The sequence below is a fragment of the Ursus maritimus genome, unplaced genomic scaffold, assembly GCF_017311325.1.
Source record: "Ursus maritimus isolate PB19 unplaced genomic scaffold, ASM1731132v1 scaffold_16, whole genome shotgun sequence".
In the NCBI taxonomy this organism is placed as follows: Eukaryota; Metazoa; Chordata; class Mammalia; order Carnivora; family Ursidae; genus Ursus; species Ursus maritimus.
Window position 1 is genome coordinate 11,827,132 of NW_024424008.1, and position 24,998 is coordinate 11,852,129.

Sequence of the window (24,998 nt, forward strand, 5' to 3'; positions counted from 1 at the left end):
AGAAAAATTTGCTTTGGAGTGGGGTCTCCTATCAGGTTAGGTTTCTGGTCTGGCTGCAGCTTTCTATAACGTTTGATTATCAGCTTTTTCTAATGTTTGAAGAATAACACATTGATCTAAAGATATATTACATTAAGTATAGCGAGCCCTTATAACATATAGTAAGATCTGGAGGCAAAGGAGTGCCTCTAGAGTTCGTCTGGCCATCCTAGAGGATGGGAAAGGGCTTATGAACCTCAAAGAGGTCACTGCTGGAAGCAGCAAGAGAGATGACTGGCAGGCAGAGGATAACACAGAGGTGGTGGCAGGATACCAGGAGTCCTTTTCAATAGCTATTCACTAACTATGGGCTAGGCTAAATGTCCTTCACCCAATCAGTCGCTTTTAGGCCAGCAGATAGCATTCCTATAACAGAAAAAGAACTGGGCTTGAGCGCTGAGGACCTAAGCTCTGGGGCTATCATTTACTGACCTTGACCAATCACAAGCTCTCTGTGCCTTGGTCTCTCCATCAATACACCAAGGGTAATAATCCCAACCCTGCTTCCCCTCTTTGCAGGATTGTTTAGAGGACTAAATAGGAGATAGCGGTCAACATGTTACTCAAATATAAGTAAACATTTTAAGTAATAAAGGAAGACAACAATGAAAATGTAAATTGTAGTAATAACTGCATTTGAGGAACATCTGGTACTGAGCAGCGAGAATGACAACATCAACAGGAACAACAAAAACCAACCACCTTCCCACCAATACTGTTTATTCAATGCTCACTGTGTGCCAGGTGCTACGTTAAGTGCTCTAGTTACATTATTTCAGTAAAAGCTAACAACAACTCTCCAAGTAAAAATCCTTATCTGTATTTTCAGCTAAGGAAATTGAAACTAAGACTTACAAGAAAATTGCCCAATTTTATAATCAATGCCCTCAGGTCCATATGACTCCAAAGTCTCTTCCAGTCTATTGTTTCTATTAAACACATTCCCTCTAAAAATGGGCTTGAAAAGTAATTGTGGAGCTGGGAGACTTCCTGGCACTGACATGCTAAGCTTCCTATATGTGACAGACAATAGTTCTGCTCTTCTCAGGTGGATAACCCCCAACAAGCACTCACTCACAAAGACTGAGAGCATCTCACCAGCTCCACTAAAGATTTATACTCCCTAGGGCAGGAAATGAGGCCTTCCTGACCACACTGCATTAGCCACGCTAATGGACTTGCTGCCATTCATAGTTTTGTAACCACAAGGCACGCATATAGTGAAGTCAAGTTTCTGTTTCCTGTGGCCAACTTCTCACACATGCAGGCTCCAAGCCTTTTCAGGAACTGCCCATCACCAACCTGTCTCCCATCAAGGGTTGTAGGGCCCCAGAGAACAGAAACATGACCAAGGGCCCTAGAACCTAGCCTTAGCTCTGCTGTGGCCTTGCAGTCTGGAGAGCGCAGGCTTAAGCTTTAGAATCAAGATTCTAACCCAGTCCTTGCTAAATGCTGGTAGCATAAAACTGCAAAAGTTATTTAAACTCCCTGAGCCCCAAATTTCTAATCAGTAAAAAGGAAATAATACTACCTACCTCACAGGGTTCTTCTTAGGATCAGTATAACTACCTCTTTTCTATCTCTGCCTCCAATTCACCATGTTTCAAACTGGCACAATGATACCACCCTTTCTTACTCACCATTACTTTAACACGGGTTCCCATCCTCCAATCTGTTCTCCACAGTACAAGACTTTAACACGCACCCAATGGAAAGTGTGGTCTCTAACACTTATATATGATTTTAATGTCTGTGTGCCTGCACAGGACTCAATATTTCACACAATTCTTAGCACAAAGTGTGGCATAAGGCATATCTTCAGCAATTGCTTTGTGGAACAAATAAAAACTAATAAATATGTAATTTTTTGTATGTAATAAATATATAGCTTTAATTCTTAAAGTTTATAATGTATTTTCACATGCATTGCTTTACTGAATTCTTTCAACACTTTTGGTAGGTATATGTTATCATGCACATTTTATAAATAAAATTCAGGCTCAGAGAAGTCAAATGACTTGCCCAAAATTACTTAAGTAACAGTAAACATCTAAGCTGTTGAATTCTCATCTCAAAGAACAATGAAAAAATCCTTAACCACAGTAATTACCCTCAACAGAGCCTCAATATTTGGTTTAGATGCTTGTAAAAGACTCACAAGAGCCAGAGGAAATATGTGCTGTCCTTACTAACCATGCCTTCTCCAGTATACCAGGGGGTCTCAAACACCAAATGTATACAAGCAGGTCCTAGCAGCCTCGCTCCGAGGAGTCCGACTCTGTGACTGGAACAGGAGGTCTCTCTCATGACCTCTGAGTCCCAGTATGCTATGAACTAAGAACTTCCTTAGGCAGCTCCCGTCCACAGCACACCCGCCAACATTCCTGCTCTGCAACCAAAGAGTAGAATGCAAGAAAACCTCAAGTACTCTATATTCCCTTCACGGCTTTCTTCTGCTGAAGATCTTGGGTCAGCAGGCCTTAGTAATAAAGTCAGAGTTCTCCCCAGCTTAATGAAATGGAAGAGACAAAGACGTGCCTCCAAATGAGCACGTCAATGTCGACTGGAATCCTGGGCACAGAGTAATGGAAGGACCACGAGATTAGGAGTCAAGAGACATGCGTTTAAATCTCTTCTACATCAGGAGTGCCTGGGTGACTCAGCTGATTGAACGTCCAACTCTTGATTTCTGCTCAGGTCATGATCTCAGGGTTATGGGACTGAGCCCTGCTTAGGGCTCCACACTTGGCACGGAGTCTACTTGGGATTCTCTCTCTTCCTCTCCCTCCACCCCTCCCCCCTGCTCACTTGCTCACTCTAAATAAATACAAAAATAAATCTTAAAAGAAAAAAAAAAGTTAAATCTCTTCCACATCAGATTTCTCTACCAAACACCAAACTTATATAAACGATAGCCCATTAGGCAGTTCCACAAGGTCTCCCAGGCAGCATCCAACTTCTTTAAACCTGTACCTCCACCTTTTTACTTTCTCCTTGACCAGGATCACTCACTTGTGAGTCATCCTCACATTCAGTCACTCACCAAATTCTGTCAAATCTCCGTAAGTACCTCTCAAAACCAGCCACTTCCCCCCATTTATACTGTGCTACTACCTTAGTCCAAACCATCCTCTCTCACCTAGAATTACAAAATAACCACCTGACTCACCTGTTCCAAGCGTATCTCCTCCAATCTGTTCTCCACACTGTAGCCACAGAGACTTTTTCCAAAATCTGTCTCATCATGTTACTACTCTGTAGTAACTCTAGAAGTATCCCTACCGAGCTAAGAAGGACTAAAAATTAACCAATAATAATAATAATAATGATAATAATAATAATAATAATAAAAAAGTAAAACTGAAGGAGCAAGAGTTGGCGGTTAATACTCACCTCCTGTCCTGTGGCCACATCCATTGCAGTGTACACAGTGCCTGAAGCACTGAACGACAGGCGAGAGAGAGAAAAAAGCATAGGTATTAAATGAAGTGACATCTGTCAAATGCAGCTCTACATACAATCTGGCAATGCAAGCGTTAATAATAATAGCAGCAAAAATAATCCTCCCCAACGCCCCTTCCCCCTACTCTATTCTCATATGTGAGACGCAGTATGTGGTAGAAAGAGAAAACAGGCTCTAGTGGCCAACAGACCTAAGTTCCAAGCTGAAACGTCTACTTAGTACCTACTAGCTATATGACCTTGAACAAGTTAATTTCTCTGAGCTTCACTTTCCTCAGTGGTGAAGATAAGAGATAAGAGAATTTAAATCAATTAGTTCATAAAGCCCTTAGCCAAGTGCCTAGAATATAAAATAGGTCTTCAGTATAAGCTAGTTTCCTGTTCTTGCTTCCTCTCCTCTTCTCCATCACTCTTGATGGGTTCCTTTAACCCCTTATGTCCTCAAACTCTTCATCTGTAAACCTTGGTAAGATGAGATCTATAGTTGAAAACTATAGAGGTGAGGAGTTAGGGGTAAGGGGCCCAAGGGAAATTTTCAGAATGAGGTGGGGAAATGCTTATATCTTTAGCAAAAAGGGGTATGGACTTCGGGGTAACAGTAATGTTCTGTTTCTTAATGTAGGTACTGGTTACATGGGTGTGTTCATTTTTTTAAATTCATTGAGTTGTACACTTATGTGTGTTATATTCAATTATAATTAACATTGAAAAACTATAACAACCAAAAAACTAGAAAAATAATTTCATGGTACCTTTCCTGCTTTTATACTATGAACCTTTAGAACAGTGTTTTTCAATCATTTATCACATAAGAGAACATGTGAGTTTTATTTTGCAGTTTATATTGTAAAATAGGTTTTCACTTTTTTCAAACATAAAATATTAAATGTTTTTTCAAACACATATGCTCCCAGAAAATCTGATATAATTTTTACGCCATCTCCAAGGTAAAAATAATCTCACTATACATACATATGTACATGTATAATACACATATATACTTACATACACATATAGACACTCACACATACACACAGGAACAGAGTAGGAGGAAGGCAGGCAGAGAAATACTATGAATGATGCTAGGCAAGCGATGACGTCTATTCTAAATATCTGAAATCTTCACTTTATGCCTATAGTCACGAGCCCTGTATATTTGTAGGTGAGTGGTATGCAACAATATTTGTAACTGTACATGCCATATATCAGATATATTATGTGCAATTTGAAGAAATTTTAAAGTCTATATATTACTAAAATGCATTCTAGGCAAGCCCTGAGATTCATGCTATCCAGGGAAGTCAGGTCAATTCAGGGAAGAAAGTCACTTGTAATTATGCCTTGAGGCTAAAAATTATGGTCACCAGCTTCCACACCACCACTCTTTAGTTGGAAGTCTACCTACAGGTCAGGAAATTGTGACCCTAAGAAGTGGGCTATAAGAATTGGATTATTTGTATTGGCAGTTACCTTCCCATTGCCTGATCATTTTATCTTTAGCCATTTTCTGTCATAAAGCTGGTGTCTATCTTCCTATACCCATCCTCCCCCATTCTACCAGAAACATCATTGTCAAAGGGCAAATATGCCCAGGCCCCAGGAGACTGGACATTTTGGGACTATGTCTCCATGATTACAGAGGTCTAGAAGTCAGGCTCACTGGTTATTAATACTTGATTATTTCTACCTTGAAAAGACATACAAATTCCAGGTCCAAAAACAAACAAACAAAAAACAAAAAAATTCAGGTCGTAAAGGGGAGAAAAAAAGCAAGCAAAAATTATAATAGTACCAATTCATCCTATTTGTGTAGCATTTATTTCTTTTAACTGTTTTTTTAAGTAGGCTCCATGCCCCACATGGGGCTTGAACTCATGACCCTGAGATCAAGAGTGTCATGTTCTACTGTCTGAGCCAGCCAGGCGACCTGGCATTTATATTCTAAAATCATGGAATGGGGAAACATCAGCACAGGTGCTTAATAAATATTTCATTCCTCCCTTAGCACTAACAGAACTGTCAAGTAAGCAAGGAAAAAAACATTTTGCAGATGTTGCCTATTTATGGACCTCATACATCTGAATGAAAAAAAAAAGGTCAGAAGTTCTGGAGGCGAAAGGCTCTGAGTCCACAACCTCTCCCTGAAATTTATGAAGAAACTGAAGTCCAGAAACGGGACCTGACTTGCCCACACTTGTCTGTGTACCTTTCTGCCACATTGCTAATATCTCAATGCAATAGCTAAAGGATATAGCGTCCCAGATTATTTTCAGGCAAGCAAAATAATTTCTCCTCAAGGTGAAATTCTCACGAAAGCATGTCCAGTAGGAAAAGCACTGGACCAGGAAAAGATAAGATCCACTCACGTGATTTCAAGGATTAAATTAAACAACAGATGCGAATAACAGATGTAAGCTGTAGAATGCTACACGAATATATCATTATATAATGCAATACTTTATTTTCAGATGTTCTTGGATGCATAAGAAAAAACTGAAACAGAAAACTTTGAGGACTTCATTAGCAACAATGCTTTCATTAAATTAACACTGAGAGCTTTCTACAAATCAGGTACTTTTTTTTCAGTTTCTTTTTGATTTTAGCTATTTGGGTAGGTCTGTAGAAATCTCATTATTTTGCTTTTTTATAGAGAGGTATAACTTAACTAAAGTAATCTGCACAAATCTAAAGTGTACAACTTGATGATTTTTCAATATTTATACACCCATGTGTTCACCACTAAGATCACCCCCAAATGTTCCTTATGCTTCTTCCTAATTCACATGCCCTTCCCAGATACAACCATTATACTGACTTCTATTAGCATAAATTAGTTTTGCCTGTTCTTGAATTTCATATAAACAAAATCATATAGTTTCTGCTCTTTTATATCTGGTTTCTTTTGCTCAAAATGATGGCCAAACAGTTTTAAGACTTATCATAGTATATTATAATTTTGTGTTTGATAGTGCTTTCTATAAACCTGAGGTCTTTGAAGATGGAGTTTGTGTCAGATTCATACTGTAGTCATACTGCCTAGCACATAAACAGGAACTCAGTTAAGATCTGCTGACTTCAGTACACTGAGGGCAGCATGCAAGATGCAGAGAAGAAATCAGAGAGCAGGCATGAATCCTGGCATCCACCTAGAAAAACAGGTCCCATTACGCTAGCAGAAGGGTCTGCAGTTCCAAGCCTTCCATTTCATATTAGTGTTGGTAGGTCTCAGTGCCAGGTAAACAAGGTTAATCTGAAAAAGTGGAGCTGTAATTTGGGAAGCAGGTTTTGCGCTAAGAAAATAAATGGTTTTTGCACTCTCACCGAAGGGTTATTTTTAGCAACATGGTCAGCTAACGGCACATCTCTCATACTAAGCATAATTCTGCCAAACCTGAAGTCAGCCTAACATACCACCTCCAGATGGGTGAGGGATGAGGTAGAGAAAGAACAAGGTTTATGAGAGGCAAAACAAAAGTAAAATCATATATACCAGCATACACAATTTTTACGTCATTTCTCTAGGGAAAGAAAATGCCCCTACTAACCCTTGTCCAATCTTCTCAAACCGTGTATATTTCTTCTTAGGATCGCCCACACTCACTATGCTCCCTTTGAAAGAAACAGAGACCATGAATCATTTCTTCCCAGATCAAGATACAAAACAGGCCCCATATTCCCCCCAAACCTGCAGCTGGCAAGGATTAAAGAACTACCTCCAATGCCCAAAGCCATACTAAACAGATCCTTAGCTTTTACCTGTTAAGTTCCAACAAAAAGTTTCATCTCCTTACTGCTTTCAGTCACGGTATTCACTCATTTTTAAATTCATTCATTCAATAAACACTCACTCATTTAATAAGCTCACTTACTATGTACCAAGCACAATGCTGAATACTAAGAATAAAGGGACAGATGAGACACAGTTAAAACAGTCCCTACTCTCAAGAAGCTCAGTCTCATGGAGGAGACAGAAAAATAAGCATAAAGTCCCATGAAAATACGATTGTTGTAATACAGAAAGAGGAATAAAATACAGACTGGAAAGGCTTTAGGAAGTGATATCTGGACTGGTTTTTATCGGGTAAGTAGGCAAGAAGAGGTTACAGCAGACAGTAATTCTAGTGCAAAGATAGAGAGGTGTGAGAGAGGTTGGGTTTCACAACTTGTACTCTAGAGATGGTGAAACTGAGACCCACAGAAGGGAAGATACTTCCCCCCAAGGTCACACAGCAAACTGGTGTCAGAGCTAAGATTAGGAGTTTGGTTTTTGGTCTCCCAGTCCAGTGTGCTCTCCCTAACACCAATTACGAAGGTCTGATACTTTTTACATATATTATCTCATCTGATTTACAAATAAGGGAGGTATTAACATCCCTATTTAAAAGATGAGCAAAAGGAGGCCCAGAGAACAGGAGGAAATTGCCCAAGACCCAAGTCAGTGGCAGAGCTGGGGCTTTAACCCAAGTGCCCTTAAGTCTCAGGCCAATCTGCTTTTCATAATTCTAAGTATGATTGCTTTAAAACGAATCTAGTTCAGAGAAAAACACTATATATAGGAGTAAACAGATGGCTAGGTAAGTGGCTTTTCTTACTTCATCATTTCATAAGGGCTCTGGGCAAGGGCAACTTTTACAAGAGTGAAATTTTTAAAAAAATCAAACAAGAATCATCAGGAAAAAAAATGAGAGCTGCTAAGCTAAAGAACCAGAAACCTAGGCTTTAGAGAGCAGTGCTAGTTCGTGGATTTGGCCCAAACAGTCACATTAAATCCCCCTTAGAAGTAAATAGGGACAAAGGATAAATGAAAGGTCTCATCAAAAGATTTTTCCAAGCCCAAAGGTCAATCTAGTCAGTCCCTCCTTCTAATGTGAATTCTCTTGCAGTTTACTGAAACACAGAAAAAGCTACTCTGATATACCCCACTTCTGGACACTAAAGAAAGTAAAAGGGAAGCTTCCATCTGAGAGCAAGAGGCAGCATGCTCTAATTACAGGAGCCCAAGGTGGGCTCTGACCCCGGCCTGTCACCTTCTGGCTGTGTGGTCTCGGGAGTGTAGTTAGCATCCCTGAGCCGCAAATACCTTAACTGCAAAAAAGAAGATTATAATGTCTATCTTCACAGGGTTAAAATGAGCAATAAAGGAACAAAAAAAAAAATCAAAAAAATACCTTGTTGGACCTTTGCTACACAGTACAGGCTCACAAAATGTTAGTTTCCCTTCCCTCTTCTCCTATAACCAAGATGGCAGATAAAAGCTATTCTTCGTCTCATAACCCATAACCCGTAACCCGTCTCAACCATGCCTCAAGTTGAAAGATGCCTAGCCCTCAAAGTGAGCTATCCACTCTCTCCTCAATCCCCAACCCACAGTGGTAGCCAACTGCAGCTGCTGAGACAGAGGAGGTGGGTGCAGGGGGAAGGTGAGCAGCACACCTTATGTGGCTAAGATATCAAGCATAGCCAGCCAGCCACATAGACCGAGCCCAGGATTGGGATCCTTTTAGAAATGTTTTCCCATCTTTGTGCTCATTCAGTCACATACAAAAGGAAAGTTCAGAAAGTTACAAAGTGCTTACGTAATTTCTCTAAGATCTCCTCATCAGACATCTTAGGCTTCTTCTTCTGCTTCTCAGTATTCCGGGTCAGAGCATCTGGTGGAGTGGTATTATTCTCCGTAGGTGAAATAGGAGATGTAGCCGCATCCCGAGTTGGAGTAACAGGAAGAGGTTCTATCACAGACCGTGTGTATACCTGCGTTGTTGGTGCAAGAATTTGGCAAGACCAGTCTTTGTTAGCACAGCGACACTCAGGGGCCTCTTATACATGTATGTGTATCCACATCCACGGAAGAACAAATCCCAATAAACTCATCTCTTCTCCTAGGTCAAAATCCATGTTCCTCCTCCTCTGTGCCCAGGCCCATCCTCTGTGGGTGGAATGGCCTTCCTTGTTCTCACTACACACAAAATAAATTAGGAATTAACAATGTCTTTTTAAAAAGGAATGCTCTGGAGGCGCCTGGGTGGCTCAGTTGGTTAAGCGACTGCCTTCGGCTCAGGTCATGATCCTGGAGTCCCAAGGATCTAGTCCTGCATCAGGCTCTCTGCTCAGCAGGGAGTCTGCTTCTCCCCCTGACACTCCCCCCTCTCATGCTCTCTCTCTCTCATTCTCTATCTCTCAAATAAATAAAATCTTTAAAAAAAATAGGAAGGAATGCTATGAAGATCAAATTTATTAATTCATTTGTTCATTCAGTATTTACTGCCTTTCTGATACCTGCCAAGAACTATGTTAAGCACTACCAATACATAGATATTTCCTCTATCTTTGAGAAGCTCATGGTTTAGTAGGAACATTTTGTTAAATGAACATGCTTGCAAACTGGAAAAAGACCATATCAATGTGAGCTATGTTGACAACTCTCCAATTTTGAAGCTCATTTTTGTTAAGGTGACTTTGTGACCTATAGAAAGGGTGATTCCATAGATCCTGCTTATATAAGTTCTTATCCTAAAAGGTCATCTAGGGGCGCCTGGGTGGTACAGCGGTTAAGCGTCTGCCTTTGGCTCAGGGCGTGATCCTGGCATTATGGGATCGAGCCCCACATCAGGCTCCTCCGCTATGAGCCTGCTTCTTCCTCTCCCACTCCCCCTGCTTGTGTTCCCTCTCTCACTGGCTGTCTCTATCTCTGTTGAATAAATAAAATCTTAAAAAATAAATAAATAAAAGGTCATCTAAACCCCTTGAATTGCCCTCACAGCATCTCCTATAGTCAGTCAACCAACTTCTCCTTGAATACCTCCCTGCATGCTCTACTCCAAAGGCAGCTTTTTTTGGTATTATCACAGAGTTTAAGCCCTAGGTCATTCTTTCATTATAAAGCTCTTGTCATACAAAAAGTCCAAACGAAGAAACACTAATAGAGTATCATCTGATGACAGGTCAGTGCTCAGTGATGCTAAATCAAGTAAAAGGGGACCAGATTGTGCAAAATGAGGGCAGAGGGACTGTGGCTATTCTGAGATGCAAAAACCTCAAAGGAAGTTAAATAAAAATCACTGCCAATATCCAGCATCGAAATGCACTCCTGATGTCCAGCATATTAATAGCACTAATGTATTTACAAATTCCTTTGGGTCTTTCAGTATCATTAATGATGTTCTAAGAGGTAGAATGCTACACATCTAACAGAGAAGAAAGGATCTGCAGGAGGCTAATTTGTTGCTTCCCAGGAGACTAGAATAATTTATGTTAGTCCTGTACTAAGTAACATTAATTCTGTGTATCTTCCTGTCTTTGGAGAACAGGCTAAGTAACCTAGGGCTGAGTTAGCATAAACACCAATTATCTAGGACACTTCGGGACTATCTGCAAACCAGTGACAAATAAATATACCATTTCTTGTCTTTAATCATACAGAAAATACTTTTCAGTCAGTGTGGTTCTGTGATTTTACCAGCTCCAAAATCCAAGGACCCCTACCAGAGTATTAAACCTCCAGGCCTCAGCACCAACCCCTCCCTTGCCCTGCAAGCTCTCATAAATCCCAAAGCTGTCCACAGCCCCACAGACTCACAGATTTTGTGTGCTCTGGGCGTGGAGCAATCACTGGAGGGGGGGTAGCATCATCATCATCATCTTCGTCTTCTGAAACGGGTGGCACAGCAGGGGTCTCAGACACCGTCTTCACATTCTGTACAGCAGAGAAAAGCCAGTTGCATCAGGTCCAGCTGACCTGAGGCTTAAGCTACCAGGATAGCCAACCCCAGAAGAAATCCCATCCTCACACCCTTTCTCAAACCCACAGCAGCCTCCAAACTCTCCACCTTTGTGTAGCCAGTCCCAGGAACTCAGTCAGCTTCCCTTTCTTCTTTTAGCTACTACAACCCCTTGGGGGCTTCCTTCTCCTACCCAAAGCCTAGTTGTGGACTGGGAAGCCAGCTTACAAATTCTCTATTTGCCTTCTGTCCAAACTCTGAAGACCAGCTCACAGTTCTTTCTTATTCTATGAATTTCACTTTCCACACTGAACAGGAAATAAAGTACAAAATATGGGAAAGGGATCAAAAGTTTGAAATTTTACAGTTTATCATTGTAATTCCTCACTTCTTTCTGATACAGTAAATGGGAATCCAGACAGATTTTTGCCTCTCCTTTTCCTTTCTTTACCAAAACCTAGTGGACCCATTATGTCATCAGGTACCCTTGCCTCAACCTGAAGATACAGAACATCAGGAGCCCCTTGCCTCAGGAGGACAGTGAGTTTCTCCCCGGACTGGATGCTATCCATTGCACTAAGCTTTTGCCCTGTCTGAGAATGAACCGCATCAGCACTACTAATTGAATTTGCTATAATCTCAGTAACTTGATTTTTCCATGCAAACTATAACAAACCTGGGCAGGTCCAGGCAAAACATACCATACCATTACTGTTTACAACACAGATTCAAGAGGCAGAGTAGCCAGCTCCAAAACATGAGATTTCTGATAGAGATTAAATGATTACAGCATAGGACCAGAGAGGCAATAGGGATCTTTTAATATATATTGGCATAATTCAACTGTTTAAGGTATTTTCAGAGCACCCATTTTGTGCTCAGTAAGATACTGTGATGGATACCGTTGACACAGAGGTACAAAGATGAAGAGGTACAAAGATGGTCCACGTCCTAACGCAGCTCATTGTCTGGTATGGGAGACAGAGAGAGGGTGAACTCCCCTCCCCCTGCCATTTGGGGCTTCTGGAGAGAGGAAAGTCAGGAGTCAGAGTGATAGGAACTAAGTGAAGGAACTTAGCTAGCAGAATACCAGACAAGAACTCCTGTGTGGGAGACTGGTATTTACCACATTGACATACTAAGAAAAGGAAAACTTGCAATCTCATAGATTCTAACAGGACCACTGGTGCAGGGCATAACTTAAAAATTGACAGTGCCGGCTATATGCAAGCAACTAGCTTTGGTGACCACAGGCAATGAATCTGTCCTCTTGGTCTCAAGTTTCATCATTTGAGGAATGTGGAGGAAGAGGAGTGGTATAATTTGAGGGGTGACCTTAAGTCACTTCCAGTTCTAAACTCCAATAGAGATCTTTCCCTGTCAAAGGACATGTTTTGATATTTTTCTGCCTTAATTTCTTTTCTCCCCACTATTCCACTCAAAAAAATTTAACTAGAAACCCAAAACGGGAACAAAGTTACTCAGCAGCCTCTTCATCATCAGGTGGCCCCGGGGCCCCCTAGCATATACTATAACCACAGTTGAACAGGTGTGTCTGCTTCCTAAAGCTCACAGAAAAGGGGATTTCATCACTTTCCTGTGCAACACCTTCTGTTTTCCACAGGTGATGGCTTTGAGTGGTAACATTAACAACTACTAGAATCAAGAGATACAGGATTTTATTCCAGATTTTTACTTCTTAACCCTGTGTCCTTAGGCAAAGCTGTCCCACCTTAAGCCACCAGTTTCTCATCTATAAAATGGGGATAATGATACCTCAGAAGGCCAATGGAGGATGAAATGAAGTGATGTGGGCATAAAAATACTTTGTGCTAAGGAGCTAGAAAGATGCAAGGAATCAATTAAGTTATCATTATGTCTAATAACCACAAACCCCTTTTTTAAAGCCAGTGACTTTAATTCATGTATTCATTAGCTGTATACCAGGCTCTAATCTAGGCTCTGAGGTTATATTAAAGAACAAAATAGATACAGTCCTTGGTCTTGTGTCTTGTATTTTAGAAGAAAATACAGTCTAAATAAATTATCAAAGTCCCAGGTAGTAATAAGATTTACACATGAGAGTAGTAATTGGTTAGGAGTGGGGAAATATTACTTTAGATGAGTAGTCATGGAAAAGGGCTCTCTAATGAGAAGACATATAAGCAGTGGCCTGAATGAATTGAGAGAGCAAGCCATGGGACTCTCTGGGGAAAGAATATTCATGGCAGGTGGAAGAAGTACAAAGATCCTGAGATGCAAACATGCTTAGCGTGTTCCAATACTTCTGGGAGGCCTACTTATGTTGCTAAGAAACGCTCATGATATAAAAACTGCTGAACTCAGTAAAAGCAGTAGGAACCTCTGATGTTCTATTCCACCCCAGCTCTGTCAGACTGGGGGTTCTTCCAGGATGAGGCAGGCTCTAACAACATCATCCAAGAGGGCTCACTTTCATCTGGACCAGTGGGCAATGCCCAAGTCTAGTGGTGCTGTCAGTGGAAGTGATCTCCCACAGGGGTTAGCAAAAGAGGCCAGCTGCTCAGATCTGCTACCCTGAGATTGTAGTCCTGGATAAGGCAAACAAATCTCTGGCTGGGGCTGCTCAAAGGCACAGCAGATAGAAGAGAGACTAGTCTAACAAGCTTAGCTATGTGCATATACATTAAAGATTCAAAAGAGCCAAGCTGAAAGTAAAAGCTGAAACAGACCTCAAAGAGATCTCAATAATTAATAAAACGAGAATAAAAATTAGCAAAGTTATAGAAAATTTGAACAATACTATCAATACAACCTAACTGACATAAACAGAACATTCTACCCAAGATCTGTAGAGATCTTGAATCATCTTACAGGGAAGATTGAATCTTCTCTGTAGAGAAGTGAAAATATACAGCCACACAATATTCATACGTCAATGAGCATTATTTATAGCCAAAAAGTAGAAACAACCCAAATACCCATCAACAGATGAATAGATTAAAAATGTAGTATATCAGGGGCGCCCGGGGGGGCTCAGTCAGTGAAGCATCTGACTTCAGCTCAGGTCATGATCCTGGGTTCCTGGGATGGAGCCCTGTATTGGGCTCCCTGCTCAGCAAGGAGTCTGCTTCTCCCTTTCCCTCTGACCCCTGCACCCCCGCTTGTGCTCTTGCTCTCTCTTTCAAATGAATAAATTAAAAACCTTTTTAAAAAATGTGTATCAATACAATGGAATGTCATTAGAATATAAACAGGAATGAAGTATTGATACATGTTACAACATGGATGAACCTTGCAAACTTTATGCTAAGCAAAAAACTAGACACATGTTGCATGAACAATTATATAAAATGTCTAGAAGGACAAATTTGCACAGACAGAAAGATCAGTGGTTTTCTAGGACTGGGCATGGGAGTTTGAATGAACTGTAAAAGGAAACAAGGGAACTTTTCAAGGTGAAGAGAATGTTCTAAAAGTAGACTGTGGTGATGGTTGAACAAGTCTAAACATTTAATAAAACCACTGCATTGAATCCTTTGGATAAATATGTAGGTATACAAACTCAGTGATTCCAAGAAGCACATGTACCCCAATGTTTATAACAGCAATGTCCAAAATATGAAAGAGCCCAGATGTCTATCGATGATGAATGGATAAAGAAGATGTGGAATACATATACCATGGAATATTACTCAGCTATCAAACAGAATGAAATCTTGCTGTTTGCAATGACGTGGATGAAACTAAAGGGTATTATGCTAAGTGAAATAAGTCAGACAGTCAAAGACAAATGCTATATGATTTTACTCATACGTGGAATTTTAAGAAACAAAACAGATGAACATAGAGAAAGGGAAAGAAAAATAAAATAAGATGAAAACAGAGAGGGAGGCAAACCATAAGAGACTCTTAACTATAGGAAATAAACTGAGAGTTGCTGGAGGGGAGGTGGGTGGGGGGATGGGGTAACTGGGTGATGGGCATTAAGGAGGGCACATGATGTAATGAACAGTGGGTGTTATATGTAACTAATAACTCACGAAATTACACCCCTGAAACTAATAATACAGTATATGTTAACTAAATTGAATTTATATTAAAATGTTTTTAAAAAATACATTGCATTGTACAATCAGTATGGGTGAATTTCATGGTATGTAAATAATGCCTCAATAAAGCTACTTGTAAAAGTTCTAAATTTATGTAAAATAAGTAGGTTCTCATTATAAATTTTAAATAATCTAGAAATACAAGGAGTTAAAAGTGAACAGTCTACAGGAATGCCTGGTAAAGATGGCAAATTGAACATAGAAATCTATGTCTTGAAATCTCACTAGAACTATAATAAAGAGGGGCGCCTGGGTAGCGCAGTCGTTGGGCGTCTGCCTTCGGCTCAGGGCGTGATCTCGGCGTTTCGGGATCGAGTCCCACATAGGGCTTCTCTGCTGGGAGCCTGCTTCTTCCTCTCCCACTCCCCTGCTGTGTTCCCTCTCTCGCTGGCTGTCTCTCTGTCACATAAATAAATAAAATCTTTAAAAAAAAAAAAAGAACTATAATAAAGAAATGGTCTTTTAAAGGAATTAAACCCTGAAGAATGAGGAGAACACGAGAGAAGGGAAGAGCAGCAAAAAAAAAAAAAAAAAAAAAAAAAAAAAAAAAAAAGAAGCCAGTGACAGATGGATGAACTGACTCAAGGAGGCTGAATCCAAAGCTGAAAACCAATCTATTTATCTATGCAGCAGAATCCTCAAAAGGCACAGGAACTGTTACCACTATATACTCCTGAAATTGGAGATGAAGTGGAGAGAGAAGGGATTCAATGAAAGTTATGTAAGATGCAATTAGATCCCTAAATCCTTCCCCTACTCTACACCACTGTGTGGTTGCCCTCCCCATCCCTAGCAGAAAATTGAAGGTCTATTCTCTGGAAGGTAAAACAGATAATTTCTGGATTAGGGCTGTCAGGCACAGTCAAATGTAAGAGTATCATATTAAAAACAGGGTAATCAGGAGAATATACTAAATGCTGAGACAACTACCCTCTTCCCTTTCTAGGCTCCTAGAATACTAGGAGTCAAACTCTTATTCTCAAGCAGGAGATTAGAAGATCCTTCTCTGGATCTTACCAGCCTAAATTCAAAAGATAAAATACAGGAGGTTTCACCAAATGGTCCAAGCTGGATTACTCTACAGTGATACAAACAAAAGTACTAGATTATAGCGATGACTGCACAACGCTAAAAATTTATTACATTACTTTTTAAAGCATACATTTTACAACTGTATACTTACAATTCAATGCCACAACCAATGAGCTTAAAATTCTATTAAGGACATTAGTATCCCAGTCATAAATACGGGCATAATCCCAAGGATTACCAAATATCCATGGGATACCTCTAACATAAAAGGAGGAAACCAAAATGAATGGGGAAAAAGGACACCTGGAAAAAACAAACTAGACAGGGAGAAGAAAACATTGAAAAAAAAAAAGCCTATCATTCATCTCAGGGATAAGCAAAGATACCGATTCTGGAAACAAGAATAGGACACCCTAATTTTTTAAAAAATAAAAATAAAAGAGTTCTTGGAAATTCAGCATGAAAACAGAAATTAAAAATTAAATGGACAGATTGTAAGATGAAGTTGGGGAAGTCTCCCAAAAATCAGAATAAAAATCAAGGCAAGAGAAATAGAGAAAACATAAGAAAAATGGAGAAATCAGTCCAGGAGGTCCAAAATCTAAATAGCAGGAGTTCCAGAAAGAGGAAACAAAGGAAACAGAAGAGAAGAATTCATCAAAGAAGTAAGTCAAGCAAATTTCCTAGAACTGAAGGCTTGAATTTCCAAGGTTTAAAGAATCCACAAAGCTCCTTGCAAAATAAATAGATGAATATAAGGATATAAATTTCAAAGCAATGGTGACAAAGAAGATGTCACAAGCTTTTCAAGTGGAAAAAAGAATAGGTCAGACACAAAGAAGCAGGAATAAAATGACTTCAGACTTCAACAGCCAATGCTGAATGCTAGATGACAAAAGCGCAATATTTTCCAAATATTGATGGCAAATTATTTTTAATCTACAACTCCAGACTCAGCCAAAGTATCAATCAAATCTGAGGGTAAAATAGACATGCTCCATTTTGAGACTTGGAAGGCATCAAATATTACTTCCCATTTACTTTCTCAAATCTACTAGAAGACGAGCTCCACCAAACTGCAGAAGTAAACCAAAAGTGAGGAAGGCACAACACAAAGAAAACAGCAAGGCCTAAACAGAAATGCAAAGGGACTGCCAAGACAATGGTTAAGAGAGATCCCAGAACAACAACTGTTAATTACAAGGATTCTAATCCTATTTGACGTTTTCATCTAATACTTGGTTAAAAATAATTTTTAAGGGAATATTCTTAATCACCATCAACTCGGCTAACAGATATTACTGTTATTACTGCTAATAGCAGTAATTATCTGTTAGCCTGTCCGAGATTATCTGTGGGTGGTCAATCTGTATCTTCATATGTCTTTACTTTGACTTCATGCATTCTTGAATGCTAGTTTCATCAGGCACAGAATTCTTAGTTCTAAATAATTTTTCTCATACCTCTGAAGATATTGCTCCTCTGCCCACAGTTGCTAATGAGGAACATTAGGTGTACACTCTCTTTGAAAGGTCTGAAGATCGTTCTCCTTATCCTTGGGTCTCTGCGGTCACCTGACTTGATAACTGGTATGCCCTTTCATCTGAAGAGCCATGCTTCTCTTTAACTGAGGGATTTTTCTTCTATTATTCCTTTGATTATTTTTTCCACTTGAGTGCCCCAGTTCTCTAATTCTTCTTGAATCTCAAGTAACCCGTGTCCCTTATTCCCCTATTTTTCCACTGTTTTTTATATTTTGTGTCGTATTATGCACTCTTATATGCATTTTTTAATCCTTCTGAATTTATTTCTTTAATCACATTTTTCATTTCTAAGAAATCTTTTTTATCCTCTAGTCTAATAGCAGTATGTTTTTGTAGATGCAACATCTATAAAGCCTCTGAATATATTATATATTTTTAAAAATTCTTTGACTTATCTATTTCCTCTGGGGCCAATTTTACTTTCTTTATCTGATCCTTCTTTTTAATGCTTTGTTTCCCTCACGTATCTGGAGATCCTGGGCTATCCATTCATACTTTTAAGTGAAGAACTAGATTGATTAGTGTATATAAGTAGCATGAGTTTCTTCTGCAGTTGTGTCTGTTTCTCCACTACGCCCTCTCCTGAATGGGAGGTCTGATGTAGTCTATATGTGAGTTATAGAGTCTGTATGTGGTTGCTGGTAAGCATCACTTTAAGGTATGTTGGCATGGAAGAACATGTAGGGTGAGATTCCTCTCCTTCCAGTTACCAAAAATATGAGAAGTTTACTCTTGGGAAGGAGAAATTTAATGTATTTTCTTCCACTGCAGACCTACTCTTCCTTTTCTCCTTCTTCACACCTGTTGTAGAGATCTGTAGGAAACTCAGGTTCTGTTCTGCTTCTCTCTCAAGCACCTATACCTACAGCAGGAGTTCTCTTCAAGTAGGCAGTTTACTTTCTTTAGAAAATTATCTGACTTAAGCTTAGAATCAATATTCTGCTACTTTTTGTTCACTGTAAGATGAAGACTGTCCTTGCTGTTTCAAATGCAGAATTTTATTTTATAATAATAATTTTTTATTATGTTATGTTAGTCACCATACAGTATATCCTTAGTTTTTGATATAAAGTTCCATGATTCATTACTTGCGCATAACACCCAGTGCACCATGCAATATGTGCCCTCCTTAATACCCATCACCGGCCTATCCCAGTCCCCCACTCCCCTCCCCTCTGAAGCCCTCAGTTTGTTTCCCAGAGTCCATAGTCTCTCATGGTTCATTCCCCCTTCTGTTTACCCCCCCTTCATTCTTCCCTTCCTTCTCCTACCGATCTTCCTGCTATTTCTTATGTTCCATAAATGAGTGAAACCATATGAAAATTGTCTTTCTCTGCTTGACTTATTTCTCTTAGCATAATCTCCTCCAGTACCGTTCATGTTGCTGCAAATGTTGTGAAATCGTTCTTTCTGATGGCTGAGTAATATTCCATTGTATATATGGACCACATCTTCTTAACCCAGTCATCTGTTGAAGGGCATCTTGGTTCCTTCCACGATTTAGCTATTGTGGACAATGCTGCTATGAACATTGGGGTGTATATGGCCCTTCTCTTCACTATGTCTGTATCTTTGGGGTAAATACCCAGTAGTACAATTGCTGGATCATAGGGTAGCTCAATTTTTAACTTTTTAAGGGACCTCTACACTGTTTTCCAAAGTGGCTGTACCAACTTGCATTCCCACCAACAGCGTAAGAGGGATCCCCTTTCTCCACATCCTCTCCAACATTTGTTGTTTCCTGCCTTGTCCATTTTTGCCATTCTAACTGGCATAAGGTGGTATCTCAGTGTGGCTTTGATTTGAATTTCCCTGATGGCTAATGATTTTGAACATTTCTTCATGTGTCTGTGAGCTATTTGTATTTCTTCATTGGAAAAGTGTCTGTTCATATCTTCTGCCCATTTTTTGATTTGATTATTTGTTTCTCATGTATTGAGTTTGAGAAGTTCTTTTTATCTATAAAGAACTTCTCAAAAAAACCAGTCTTTTATCTGTAGTGTCTTTTAAATAATTTACCCTTGAAGATGATCCAGGACTCCTTCCTGCTTCTTATTATATACTCCCTCAGCTACTCCTATTTTCCCAGGAGTTTTCTCTTCCACATATTTTTAAGCTGTGGTTTCTTCTGTTTTCATCAATCTGATCTTTGCTTTCTATCTTCTATGAATTTCTGACAATGGTTTATTTATGTCCTGTTTTTTGTTTTGGAGCACTGCTTTGTATTTATTTTTTTAATAGATCTTTTCTGAAATTAAGAAATTCGGGATAGCAAGAGAGATACATGAATCCATTCTAGTACCCTGATCCAATTTCCAGATGAATCTTTCTAAAACGTGAGTTTAGACCAAAATGCGTGAGTCTGTTTCTCCACTGTGCCCTCTCCTGAGCTGTATCAATCTTCCCTTTTTTCTGCCTGGTATCATTACCTGTGTTTTATTATAAATCCCCGTTTACATGTTCTGATTCCTCACTAAATTGTGAAATCAAGAGCAAAGACCTTACCAGTCCTTGACTACCCAACACCCTAAGAACCTATCACATAACAGCTGTTCATTTGATAAATGAGAATTCAGGCAATAAAATGCTATCGAATCTGAGAGCCAGACCTCAAACAGATAAGCCATAGAATAAGTAACAGAATTTTAGTGCTAGAACGAACCTTAAAGATCATGCTTTACATAAAAAACTAGGAATGTACTGTATGGTGACTAACATAATAAAAAATTATTATAAAAACATAAAATAAGATACAAAAAAAAAGATCACGTTTTTTAAATGAACAAATCATTAGGACCAACAGCTCTCTGAAAACTTCCCTGTACTAGCTGGCAGAAAAGATCACTCTAACCAAATATGACGCCCCATCATACATTATTCATACCTCTCTTGCAGCCCTCGTCCCTCTAGTCTGCTGTTAATTTTTTTCCTCAAGGACTAAGATAGTGCATATTCATTTTTGTGTCACCAACACCTGGGCACAAAGAAGGTGCTAAGCAAATATTTATAGTATGAATGAATAAATGAAGCTTAGGAAAATGGAATTTTGTACTGGATTCTACCACTAATTTATTCAAGGGTAGACAGCAAGCCACTTAATCTCAGAATCTCAATTTCCTAACCTGTGTTATGGGAATAACAATCCCATCCAATTATTTCACCAATCAAGTGGGATGATTGGTATGAAACCAATATGGAAAATAATGATACGCTACCACAACGCAAACCACAATCCCCCAGGTAATACTAGTACGGAAATATAAAATACTGAACCACAGGGGAAAATGTTATGAATTGAGGGATAAAATGTCCTTGACAGCCTGAGTGGTTTTAATTGTAGATACTAAACCAGGTTTTTACCAAGCAGGTGTTCTCCTCTCTGCCATATGGCATGAGCCCCAGGGCTCCTCCTCTTCATGAACGAACGACATAGCTATGGCTTTACTGTAGTCTCCTTTATAAGACCTCTTGACATCATCTTTCTCAGTTCCCTGCCACAGTGAAAAGTATCCTGGACTGGGACTCAGAAGACCCTAGTTCTAATCTGATCCTGCCACCATCACTAATTATGAGTCTTTAAGAAAGTCTGTTTTCTACCTGTGAAATGGGGATGGGTAATGGGGATGGATAATGCTTTCTTCACAAGGTAACTGTGAGGACTATCCATACTAACCATAAATAGTTATTAGCATGGTGCCTGGCACACACCAGCCCCTCAATAAATGATAGCTGTCACTCTGTAAAAGCATAAACACATTTGAGCCACAAAGCACAGCTCAGCTTTGTTTAGACCCCTTCTTCAATAATTAACTGTTCAATAATGGGGAGAAACTCCCAAAGATCTTAACACTCACAAATTCTTTCCCCTCCTTTAATTACATCTCTTCCATTTGATGAAAGAATGAACCAGGGGAAAGCAATGCAGACTGGGAATCAGATACCTCTTGCCATTAACCCTTCTCTATCTCAGCATTATCATCTATAAAACAAGGATAATAACCCACCTCATTAAACTCCTGTGAGGATTAAAAGACATAGTGAATAAGAAAGGACCCAGGATGTTACAAAGGCCCTGGACATGTGAACATTTTTTATGATTGGCAGGAAAGTAAATGACTCAAAGTAAACCAATCCCTACTGCTGGAAGCATGGATTAAAGTATTTCGATGGTGACTCAGTATTGTGTTAGAACTTACCATTCCCCTGTTTAAAATTCTTTAATAGCTTCGCATTACCTTTAGGGTAAAGATAAAACTTCTACATGATCTGACCTGCCACTATTCCTCCTCATCACCCACCTTTCATCCATTCACACTTCACATTCCAAACATAACAAGCTACTTGCAGTTCTCTATAAAAGCATACTTTGTGAACCTCCTTGTCTTTGCACATGTTATTTATTTTCTCTTTGCCTGGAATATCCTCATGTCTCCTTAATTCTTGCCCTAGATAACAAACTCCTCAACTCAGACTCTACCATCAAGAAGTTTTCTCTTATAAACAAACTGAGGGCTACAGAGGGGAGGGGGGTGGGGGAATGGGATAGACCGGTGATGGGTAGTAAGGAGGGCACATATTGCATGGTGCACTGGGTGTTATACACAACTAATGAATCATCGAGCCTTACATCGAAAACCGGGGATGTACTGTATGGTGACTAACATAATATAATAAAAAATCATTATTAATAAAAAAAAAAAAAAAGAAGAAGTTTTCTCTTATACAGCCAACCTTTTATTCAGTAAACGGTTCCTTGCCAGATGCCACAGATACAGCAATTAACAAGTCAGACGTAGCCCCTGGCTTCATGAAGTTTTAACACAGTGTACTGTAACTGCTTGTGCCTTCATGTTGCTCATAAGACTGGGAGACCCTTAGGAGTTGGGACAATGTCTGATTCATTTCCATGTTGTCATTTCTCCATACAACACCTGGCATAGAGTGGGGGTTCTGTAAATATTTAAAAAATCAATATGACGAAAACCACCTTTGTACAAGAGAAAGCGTCAGGTGTAAAGAATTGCAGTATTCTCTTATACATATCAGAGCTTACTATTTATAAGACCCTTTCAAACATCAACATCTCATTTTATCTGCTCTGAAAAATGGAACTTGTGAGTCGAGAGAGACAGAGAGACCTTTGCGGTCATCTAGCTTCTTTTTTAAGTTTTTTATTTTAATTCCAGGACTGTTAACATACAGTGTCTATTAGTTCTAGGTGTACAATATAGTGATGAAGCAACTCTATGCATTACACAGTGCCCATCACAAGTGCCCTCCATAATCCCCATCCCCTATTTCACCCATCCCCCACCCACCTCCCCTCTGGTAACCATCAGTTTTGTTCTCTATAGTTAAGAGCCTGTTTCTTGGTTTCTTTTTTTCCTTTGTTTGTTTGTTTTGTTTCTTAAATTCCACATGCGAGTGAAATCATATGGTATTTGTCTGCTTTATTTCATTTAGCACGATACTCTCTAGCACTACTCATGCTGTGGCAAGTGGCAAGATTTTATTTTTTTTATGGCTGAATAATATTCCATTATATATATAAATATATGTGTATACATATATATAGATACACACACACACACAAATACACACACACACACACCACTTCTTCTTTATCCATTCATCTATCAGTGGACACTTGGTTGGCTTCCATAATTTGGCTATTGTAAATAATGATGCTATAAACACAGGGGTGCATACATCCTTTTGAATTCATGTTTTTGTATTCTTTGGGTAAATACCCAATAATGGAATTACTGGATTGTAGGGTAGTTCTATTTTTAAAATTTTGAGGATGACGTCATCTAGCTTTACTTTCCAGCCAATTCATCAGTGATCCCTATAATATTCAAGTGACAGGGCATTCACTACAATGTCAGAGAACAGAACAAATGACCTTAAATGAACGGATTCTGCTCCCTTCAACAACTAGTCTTTTTTTTTTTTAAAGATTTTATTTATTTATTCGACCTTTAGAAAGACAGCCAGCGAGAGAGCGAACACAAGCAGGGGGAGTGGGAGAGGAAGAAGCAGGCTCATAGTGGAGGAGCCTGATGCGGGGCTCGATCCCATAACGCCGGGATCACGCCCTGAGCTGAAGGCAGACGCTTAACCGCTGTGCCACCCAGGCGCCCCTCAACAACTAGTCTTAATCCTGGTTTTGGGGACCCTACCAACAAAAAAGAGGGAATATTCTTCTAAATTCAGGTATTTGAAGACATGTCCAGGTAAGGCAAAGTGTATCATCCTCATTTTATTGATGAAAAAACTGAAGTTCAGAAAGGCAAATTGGCTTTCCCAAGGGTCAAAGCTACAAATAAAAAACTGAGTCTAGATGTCAGTTCTGGTTCCAATTTAGGATTTCTGGAACACTAAAAAATTAAATCTAGAAGGGATACCTACTGTTTATTAAGTCCAATTCCTCTACTGTATAGATAAAAACTATGAGGGCCAGCAGGTAGGGGGCATGGAGTGACCAAGCTGAGTGTCCCCCAGTCCAGGCTCTGCATCTACCACACTGTCTTGATCCCTAACCACCAGGCCTGCCCATATCAGAATAAAGAAAATAAAGACTTACCAAAGTGTTAGAAGAATTATAATCCTCAGCTGATTTATCTGCAAAGGGAAAAAGACAAAGGACTCAGTCAGTAAATAATTACAATTAATCCATTCTTGAGAGCTAAGGAAGCCTATCCAGTCAAGCACTTGCCAGGCTCAGAGAATAACAACAGTATTACTGGTACTATGGGCCTGACACCATACTAAAGCATATTATACACATTACCTCCTATAATCCTCACTATAGCTCTGAGTACTATTATAATGTCTACTTTCATAGATTTGGAAACTGAGGTTCAGAGAAGTTAAGTAATTTGCCCAGGGTACACACAGGTTAAACAGGAGTCAACATTTGAATCCAAGTCTAATTCTAAATATTATGATAAAACTGTATCCACATCAACTATATCATCATCAATGGTCAAGAAAATTTCCTGCAATCTAAGAGAAAGGGATAGAATTCATGTCCTGAGCTACCCATGACAAATCATGACCAGTTGTGGCTTTGGCTTTTAAAAAGGATCTTTCTACATCCATGTCTACTT

The 24,998-nt window shown here is 39.4% G+C and overlaps 1 protein-coding gene across 4 annotated transcripts in view; it reads right to left on the bottom strand.

Annotated features, from left to right (window-relative positions):
- PAK1 (p21 (RAC1) activated kinase 1) overlaps positions 1-24,998 on the bottom strand; it is a 151,018-nt gene that overhangs the window by 21,894 nt on the left and 104,126 nt on the right. For all 4 annotated transcript variants that reach the window (XM_040630897.1, XM_040630896.1, XM_040630895.1 and 1 more), the window contains exons 5-9: positions 24,473-24,510; positions 11,078-11,194; positions 9,078-9,252; positions 7,047-7,110; positions 3,433-3,481 (exon numbers count right to left, since the gene is read on the bottom strand). In XM_040630897.1, the coding sequence (XP_040486831.1) occupies positions 3,433-3,481; positions 7,047-7,110; positions 9,078-9,252; positions 11,078-11,194; positions 24,473-24,510 (443 nt within the window). The remainder of the gene's footprint in view (positions 1-3,432; positions 3,482-7,046; positions 7,111-9,077; positions 9,253-11,077; positions 11,195-24,472; positions 24,511-24,998) is intronic.